Raw genomic sequence first — 10,121 nt, forward strand, 5'->3', positions numbered from 1 at the left:
CCCTACCCGACCAGGCTGTCGTGACTGAAGGCGTCACATCACACCGCCTGACATTCCATCCATTGGAAATCTTGTACGCTGTAACAAAAAACTCACCGAACAATTATCGATATATTCTCACGTAGTAAAATGATAGTCTAAGAGCGATTTGCCTTGTTTTGTTATCAAATTTTAACTTCAACTTTAAGTATCAGCGTTTGTTATTAAAACTCAATTACCTCAGTTTGCTGTGCACCAGTGTAAATTTCAAGAGGCCAACCGAAAATTCACGCTAACCGCCAAGCGCGACCTGTTTGCCAATGCGCATATTTTCGAACGGCACGACGGAAAACCCGAAAGGCGACATAAAAAAAAAACGATACATAGCGTTGCTACTTGCCGTTGGCACGAGCACATACAAAGTCATCATATAACTCGTATATAATATAAATATTTAAAACATGTGAAAACAGACAGTCGTCAATCTACAACACTTAAATAATTCATCATGCGAAATATGTAGCGTGGCATTGTATTTTGGCTACGCACTGTGAAAATCAGGTCCATTGCCGATTTTAGTTGCACCCTCACATGGCAAGAATGGCGGCTATCTGGTTTTTGAATCCAATTCATCTCAGAGAGGAAAACGGGCATAACTCAATAAATAAGTAGCCCCGGGAGTAGCGCCCAGTTACCAGCGGGAGGCAGCCGACGGTTTATCGATTGTTTGAGCTATTACATTGACGCTAGCTGTGTCGATGGTTGTGATACCGAGCCAACCTACAGGGAATGTGGGCAAGAATCTGAAACGGTTATTCCTAACCCTAAGACATTTACGTTTCCTGGAGGTACTGGTACCATGCAGCCGTCGTCGTGTGAAATACTGTGGTTGAACACTGACTTGTAGGCTAGATCTAGTACTATAGCCCGCGTACAGTTGCCGCATGGGCTACTAGCAATTCAACCAATTACGAGTGCTCGGGACCAACACTTACTTCAGCCAGTCAGCAGGAACTATGTATTTCCGCCGTGAAGGGTGGGGGGTTCGTGTTGGTTAGTGGACAGAAAACGTTGTGTTATCAAGTAACAAATTAATAATAGTAATGTATGTTAAATCTTTCATGACAAAAACTAATATTACAATCTTTTTTGAGTCCACTTATGCTGCTTACTTTCAACAACAATGTTTTGTCCACAACCAACCCACACCGCCCACCCCTCCACGTATCGGAAATACATAGTTCCTAAGCTGATGGCCGCTGCTCGGACAGCCGCCGCAGAAATGGCCGTTTAAAAATTGAAGTGACCAATCGAATGTTCGCTCACTGGGCAGAAACTACTCGCAAGTAGCACCATTTCAACGATAGTTAGGAGGTTAATTTAGTAGCTGTATACTTAGCCATATTCACTTCGGATAAGAGCGCATTACAGTTGCCTTCCACATAGTTTTATAGCTGCGTATAGCACGTCTAAGTTTGGTCCCGAGCACTCGTAATTGGTTGATGCTATACTATAGCCCAGTGCGACTGTACGCGGGCTATAGTACTAGAGATTACTTTTTAGCCAGTTCTGGATATGGCTAAATTGATTGCAGAACGAGATCTTGTCTTCATATTGGTTAGATTTGTTAAACAGTTTGTCGTTCGGTGACTGTGCGTGTGCGTGTGTGTGTGGGAATGTGTGTGCGTAGTGCGGCGTGTGCGTTTTTGGTGTTGTGCCGTGTGTGTGCGTGTAGGGCGCTGCGCCGCCGTTGTTGTGGTTGTGTGCGTGTGCGCTGTGTGCGTGTGCCGCTTGCTGTGCGTGTGTGTGTGCGGTGTGTGGTGGTGCGCGTACGCGTGTTGTGCGTGTGTTGTTGTGAGTGCGTGTGTGTGTGTGTGGGTGTGCGTTGTGCGCATTGTGTGTGATGTGTGTGCGCGTGATGCCGTGTGACGTTGTGTGTGTGTGTGTGTGTGCGCGCGTGTGTGTGTGCGCGTAGTGTGCGTGAGTGCCATAGCGATGAATCCTCGATAATATCGCGGCGGAAACAAGGACGAGATTTTTTCATGGGTTTTTTGCCACAGGGGCTGACTTGGTGTCCAAATGAATGAGCACCCAATCGACACGGGACTCCGGTACACTTTCGGCCAGCAGACTTCCGGACAACAGCGCAATGCAGAAATGCTGTAACAAACACTCTGTAAACCAATAGTCATTAGGCAAAAATGCTCGATAAGGGTTGCGCAGAACAGGCACTGCAATCTCGCGGTCGTACAGCAAGAGGGAATTGTTTGATGTTGCCGCCGTCACTGTGCACAAGGCAATGGCACAAAGAAACAACATGTGTGAAGGGGGCACGAAACGATTTTGAAAGGTCAATCAATGTACCACCTACCAGCGGGTAGTATTGCTAGCAGTTTAGCATTAGGGGGTGCAAACAGGCAGGTGTCTTCGGTCCGCACTCTTATGTCGCGTTCGCATAAACCATCTGCCAACAAAGCGGGTGTATCAATATCAAAATTCCAAGATATGCGGGGATGGGGAGGCCGCATCTGCTGCCTTTTTCGTGTGTTAGCACGAGCCGGCGGGCCAGGTGATCTAGGGCAGGGGTTATGCATCTATAGTAGGCCGCCATCAATATTCCTCATCAAGTTACCTCAGAGACGATGCTCGGGGCGCGAGCGGGAAATGCTCTCGTTTGCCTTTCTCTTCACTGTCAGCAATCCACATTTTGAGAGCTTGTTGAGGCACCGCACAGGCTGGTGACAAATGTGCGGTTGGGCATCTGCTAATGAATTGTTATTGTTCATTTTTATTCGCTTAACGAGTGCCAAGGCATGTTTCCGCGCTTATTTCGGATGCTGCAACGCCAAGATAATAACGGTGGAGAGTGACGGTATTAACCTTACAAGGTGTAGGTGAATCCTTGGTCTCCGACAAGCTTGACGCGCCATGCTGCGAATGCAGGAGTCGAGATTTATAGCTCGGAGGGCGGTGGGGCATTTCGGGTTCCATTGTCCATGTGGAATCGTCTGAAACGGATCCACGGTAGCGGACATTATAGCTTCTGGCTCAGCTGCGTGTGTGTGTGTGTGTGCGTGTGTGTGTGTGTGGGTGTGCGTGTGTGCGCATGTGTGTGTGTGTGTGCGCGTGTGCGTGTGCGCTTGTGTGTGTGTGTGTGTGTGCGCGCGTGTGTGTGTGCGCGTGTGTGCGTGTGCCCATGCGATAATCCCCTCGATAATATGCACGAACAAGACCGAGATTTTTCATTTTTTGCCACACTGCTTGTGTCCAATGGAATGAGCACCCAATGACACGGACCTCCGGTACAACTTCGGCCAGGGACTTCCAGACGGCGCACTCGAAATCTGTAACAACACTCTGTAAACAATAGTTATTAGGCAAAATCTCGATAAGGTTGCGCAGAACGGCACTGCAATCTCGGCGGTCGTACGCAAGAGGAACTTGTTTGATGTTGCCGCCGTCACTGTGAACAAAGGCATGCACAAAAAACAACTGTGTGAAGGGGGCACGAACGACTTTGAAAGTCGAATCAATGTACCACTACCAGCGGGTAGTCTTTGCTAGCAGGGTTAGCATTAGGGGAAGTGCAAACAGCAGGTGTCTGCGTTCACGCACTCTTATGTCGCGTCGCATAAACCCATCTGCAACAAAGGCATTATCAATATCAAAATCAAGATTGCGGGGATGGGGAGGCCGCATCTGCTGCCTTTTTCTGTTTGCAGTGCGGGCCAGGTGATCTAGGCAGGGTAGTGCATCTATAGGGCCGCCATCCAATTTCTCATCAAGTACCTCAGAGACGATGCTCGGGGCGGAGCGGAACATGCTCCTCGTTGCCTTTCTCTTCACGTCAGCAATCACTTTGAGAGCTGTTGAGGCACCCGGCACAGGCTGGTGACAATGTGGTTGGCCATCTGTAATGAATGTATTGTCATTTTTATTCGGCTTAACGAGTGCCAAGCATGTTTCGCGCTTATTTCGGATGCTGCAACGCCAGATGGTAGTGACGGTATTAGACCTGTACAAGGTGTACGTGAATCCTTGGTCATCCGCAAGCTTGACGCGGCCATGCTGCGATGCGGAGTCGATGATTTCATACTGGAGGGGCGGTGGGGGCATTTCGGGTTCCTTGTCCATCGTGGAATCGTCTGAAACGGAATCATCGTAGCGGACAATTATAGCTTCTGGCTCAGCTGCAATGTCGTCTGAAGGCTGGTCGGCTGCCGAACACATTTCGGGTTCCTCGTCCGTCGTGGAATCTTCTGAAACAGAATCATCATTACGGACAATTATCGGTTCTGGCTCAGCTGCAATATCGTCCGAACACATACGGCACACCCAATTTATCTCTAAGTCGCCCCTTACCGCTTGACGGTAGGAGTCCCTAGTGATACCCGTCTCACATAACCTATTCTGCCACCTTTCACATATATCGCACTGTACGGCCTCTTACGACCTCTACCTGTACGTCATCGAACACAAATATGTTTAACAACAACAATACGCAGACAAGGTCTCGTTTGCAATCAATTAGCATATCCAGGAACTGGCTACAAGTCAGTTGTTCAACCAGTATTTCACACGACGCCGGCTGGCGTGGTAACCAGGTGTGAAGTGCACCTGACGCGGGATGATACCGCGCGTACGTATATTTCTGGTAATTAATTAAACTATTCGTGCTTCAATAAACTCAAAATTCACAGAAATCATAGCTAAGACATGTGTTTATATGCATCTAGAATTTTAGAAATGTAACTCAAATCGTTCGCGAGATATTAGCCTATAACGATACCGCGCGTATATGAGCCTATATGACGATACCGCGCGTACGAATATTTCTGGGGTACGAATAGTTGGGGCGTGTGAAACATCTCACGAGTTAGCCGGTGAACCAAGTTGGCAGATGAACCGAGATGACCGGACACCGTGGTAGTTACCGTAGTCTGTAGATACCAAACACAGGATAGGGTTACAACGCGAGCCTATGGTTTTCTGTGGAGGAACCCCTGAGTGAATCACTCAGGGCGGTTTGCTGGTGCGTTTTCAGAGACTAGAACTTCCAACCTGGGTTTATTCTCAACACGAACCTTTCTCCGCTATCCTGGAACTTACTATGTATCACAATACTGTGTATTAAACTAATATAACGTGTTACAGAAATTCGAAGTGACGACCGCCGAACGCTATGCGCATTGGGAATGCGTACATCACAGGTCAACAGAAATGGCGCTCAATATATCCGCCGCTCGTCACTTCGAATTGTTGTAACACGTTATATTAGTTTAATACACAGTATTGTGATACATAGTAAGTTCCAGGATAGCGGAGAAAGGTTCGTGTTGAGAATAAACCCAGGTTGGAAGTTCTAGTCTCTGAAAACTCACCAGCAAACCGCGCTGAGTGATTCACTCAGGGGTTCCTCCACAGAAAACCATTGGCTTGCGTTGTAACCCTATCCTGTGTTTGGGTTACATTATTGTATCTAGTAGGTACCGGTACCATGCAATGGATACTTCTGTTCTAGTTCTAGTTCTATACTGGACAGTCCGTAAGGAATAAACGTGACAGGGCTATAGCAGCATTAGCTAGCCATGGGGTGTGACCTAGCTTAGGTAAAGCCACGTAGTTATGCCTTTTAGCCGTATGGTTGGCCATTGATCTGACTGTTTGTTTGGTCCAATATGGTGGCCTGCCCCTCAGCCAATCACAGCTTGTTCTTTGTTATGAACCATCCCGTGAAAAATGTGGATCACGGCCTGCCCCTGTGCCGAAATGTGAACCGGTGAAAGTGAGTTTGCGTTTGTTTGGTCGGATCAGGATCACATGATCTCGATCAGACGGATTCGTCCCAAACAAACGCGCCCCTAATAGAGAAGAGTATGACACCGTTTTAAGTTTTAACAGCGTTTTGCATAGTTTTCAACTTGTAAATATTCTATCAATATGTGAATAAATATATTCAAACTTTACCGTGTTTTCGTCTATGATTCTCCTTTCATCATATGAAACCACCAATTTACCTAAAAATCGTATGTGTTCTTCAAAAAAGTTCTTTGAATACGACACAGTTTCACACAGTTTTCACAACAATTCGCATCTGAGCGGCGCATGTTGATATGCGGCGACAGCACCAGGTTGTAACTACGGGACGCTGGGGGCTGTTGGGGATATTAGGTAAGCACAGTAACAGCACTTGTTTCGCTTCCTTCTCATCAGGAACACGATAGCAACACAGCTAAAATCAGCTGCTAGCTCGCCCTGAGCACACATTTATTTCTAGCACGCTGGAAACGCTACACGCTGAATACAATTCGATGCCTAATATCCCCAACAGCCCCAGCGTTCCGCCATAGACAATAGAACACTAATCCGATAATAAACTTGCGCCGAATAGATGCGAAGATTTGGGAAAACTGTGTGAAACCGTGTCGTATTCAACTAACTTTTTTGAAGAACACATACGATTTTCAGGTAAATTGGTGGTGTCATATGATTAAGGGAGAATCATAGACGAAAACAAGGTAAAGTTTGAATATATTTATTCACTTATTGATAGAATATTTACAAGTTGAAAACTATGCAAAACGGTGTCATACTATTCTCTATTATGAGCTCTTGATATATATATGGTCATCACGACAAGGAATGATGGCCGTTTGCGTTCTTCAATTTGTGCATAGATGTGAAGCTATTGCGTAAAAATACTGAGTGCATCTCTTACCCCACAATTTTACTATACCATTATTTAAGGCCCTGCTAATTGTGGAGGAAATATGGTGTGGTTAGAATGTGACACAGGTTATAAGTTGGGTTGCATGCATGATATAACAGGGTTATAAACAGAGATATTAACACATTTCTTGTTACATAGATGATACTGACTGCAGTTCGAATCTGCAAATTTCTCTATATTATCAGACAGTGTAACTGTTATCTGCCACTGCGTGCTATTTATATACTGCACAGTGTTGTACTGTGTGCGCATGTATTTTTCATAATCCCATACTGATTTGTCTCTTTCTTCATTGCATACCCCTATTAAAATAGCTTTGCTACCTTGTCTAAGCAGATCAGAGAAACCAACTGTAATCACTCCATTTTTGAAACAATAACTAACAATAACATTAGTGCTGTTTCTCATTTCTTTAGCTATACTATGCTGGAGAATGATAATTGACATGTTCCTTGCTAAACATGAGTCGGATAGTGGGAAGAGTCAAAACCAGATTTCATACTGATACTCCATTAAGTCCATTTCCATTTAATCTATAATAATTTGTCCTGCCCCTTGTTTGTGCATTCTGTAACATTTTTGATTATGCAGCTACCTTTAGGTCCCATTTTGCTAAGATAGCCTGACAGTGTTGACTGTAGCTTGTGTTGTTGTCATTTCTTTTGTTGGTTGTAGGTGAAATAATAAAAAAATGCAGTACCTAGTTTATGTGATCCAGCTTCTGTGTAAGTATCTATGCATAGATTATCATGTACGTGGTCTCCCAAACAGGTCAAAATCCCTGTGTATGCCTCTCTGGTTGTGCAATTCTCGTCCCGCCTCGTCTTTAAATACGCAATTCCTGGTGGTGTCTTTAGCGCGCGCTATCACAGAATGCGCTGCAAGCCATCCCAACTTATGCTGAGAGGGTCTATGCCCCCCCCCCCGGGTACTGCCGGAACGTACCCTGGGTATGGTGCGATTTACCGGAACGTACCCTGGTACTATCTAATATGCCGGACCGTACCTCGCCTACTCCACTAACGAGTATAGGGAGTCGCCTACGTCTACGCCTACTCCCTAACCCTAACCCTAACCCTAACTCTAACCATATCAGATAATTACCAGGGTACGTTCCGGCAGTACCCTGGGGGACATAGACCCTATGAGCCCAACTTATATTGCACGCTACAACAACAGCTGCACAGCAGCAATTTAGAAGTCTTCATACTTTTGATATCTCACTTGTTTCTGAAAGTTCATGAATGTTCCATTCCAAAAACCACACTGAAAGCTGAACAGCATATCCATGCAACTGTCTGTGATGGAAACGGCCCAGTTCAATGCTGTATAACTAAGTTCGTATGCATCTCAAAAACGTCCCTACGATCTTATAATATAGATTACATAGTGTAGTTGTTGTAATGAATAAATACACAATAGGCATCCTATCTGTCTGCCTACTGGTCTATCTGTCTGTCTCTGTGTCTATCTGGCTGGGTGACTATTTGCATCTGTCTATCTTTCTGCGTGTCCATTGATCGGGCCGGAATTTAGGCACTCGTCCGTTCATCCATGACCTTTTAGGTTTTAAGTAAATTTAATTGACGGAAGCAAGATCTTCCCCTCTCACTTACTGTTCCCATATTACAAGTTGTGAAGTTTTAGTATACTAGTATTTTTCCCAGCTGTGTCTGCTTATCCATCCATGTCTAGCTATCTCTCTCTCAGTACCAAATAAAATGCGAAATTCTGGAAGTTAATAAATTTTTTTGCAGAGTACCGGGAGTGTTTCTACCTGAATGCTAGGACTGGTGCATTAATCAGTGATGACCAACTTAGTCATGTTATGCGTTCACTAGGACTGAGCCCGACACGCCGTGAAACCACCAAGTACTTTCAGGAAAAGGGTAAATTGAATCTGAACTGCTGAGGCAAATTCATGTAAAGGCAGGGAAATGTATAGTAAATGCTGTATCAAATCATAATGTGTGATGTAGTACTAAATTCATTGCACTGCCTTTGGTAATAAATCATATGACTGTTTATTTCAGCTACGAACAACAGAGTGGATTTTGCTGGCTTTCTGGATATTATGCATCAGCATAACGCCAAGGAGGATGTTACAGGTTTTGCACTATTTGTATCCCCTGCGAGGAAGTCGGCGGAGATACTGGTTTCATCTCTGTCCAGCCGCTGCCGCCACTCGGTCCGCCGCAGAGAATTTCCCTTACTGCGACCTTTATTTGACATTTACCTTGACCTTGATCATATTTCCCTTCCGCTCTCTAAGTCGGCCCCTAATTGACCTAGCGCTACCAAACTTGGTATACTTACACATCTTGGGGAGAAGGTGCGCAGCGTACCAAAACCAGGTCACTGCGACCTTTATTTGAACTTTACTTTGACCTTGATCATATTTCCATTCAGCTCTATAACTCGGCCCCTAATTGACCTAGCACTACCAAAACCAGGTCACTACGACCTTTATTTGACTTTTACCTTGACCTTGATCATACTCTTCCGCTCTATAACTCGACCCCTAATTGACCTAGCGCGACCAAACTTCGTATACTTACACATCTTGGGGAGACGGTGTGCAGAGTACAAAAACCAGGTCACTGCGACCTTTATTAGACCTTGACATTGACCTTGATCATATTTTCCTTTCGCTCTATATCTCGGCCCTTAATTGACCTAGCGCGACCAAACTTGGTATACTTACACATCTTGGGCAGAATGTGTGTCGCGTACCAAAACCACATCACTGCGGCTTTTATTTGACCTTTAACTTGACCTTGATCATATTTCCCTTCCGCTCTATAACTCGGCCCCTAATTGACCTAGCGCTACCCAAACCAGGTCATTACGACCTTTATTTGACCTTGATCATATTTCCCTTCCGCTCTATAACTCGGCCCCTAATTGACCTAGCGCGAGCAAACTTTGTATACTTACACATCTTGGGGAGAAGGTATGTCGCATACCAAAACCTACCTTCTACGTTCTTACAGAGATATTTCATTCATACTAGATCACGGGGGATACATGTAGTTGGCGACAACTGCCCTTTCTAGTTATTATTGTCACGATATACATATGGGTAGATGTTTATCATGTGTTATTTGCTTATCGAAGGTTTAAGAATACATGTAACATTGATAGCTTAACATAATTATAGTCATGTAAATATATAATGATTACAGGAAATTAAGTATTATAGTGCTATATGTTTCAGGGGAGGTGATAGCAGCATTTAAACTCTGGGACAGGCACAATCGTGGCTACATATCTGCAAGAGACTTGAAGCACATTCTCAGTGATTTTGGAGACAAGTTAACAAAAAGAGAGGGTAAATAACAATAGCAGCTACTCGAAAATAGCAGCAGGAGTTGTCAGCATATATGTTATATATATATATATATATATATAT

The 10,121-nt window shown here is 44.8% G+C and overlaps 1 protein-coding gene across 1 annotated transcript in view; it reads left to right on the forward strand.

Annotated features, from left to right (window-relative positions):
- Positions 1-10,121, forward strand: part of LOC106806326 (calmodulin-like) — a 16,781-nt gene that overhangs the window by 3,377 nt on the left and 3,283 nt on the right. Inside the window, exons 3-5 of the mRNA XM_014808229.1 lie at positions 8,467-8,598; positions 8,743-8,817; positions 9,927-10,040. Of these exons, the coding sequence (XP_014663715.1) occupies positions 8,467-8,598; positions 8,743-8,817; positions 9,927-10,040 (321 nt within the window). The remainder of the gene's footprint in view (positions 1-8,466; positions 8,599-8,742; positions 8,818-9,926; positions 10,041-10,121) is intronic.

Source organism: Priapulus caudatus, unplaced genomic scaffold, assembly GCF_000485595.1.
Source record: "Priapulus caudatus unplaced genomic scaffold, Priapulus_caudatus-5.0.1 Scaffold154, whole genome shotgun sequence".
Classification (NCBI taxonomy): domain Eukaryota; kingdom Metazoa; phylum Priapulida; class Priapulimorpha; order Priapulimorphida; family Priapulidae; genus Priapulus; species Priapulus caudatus.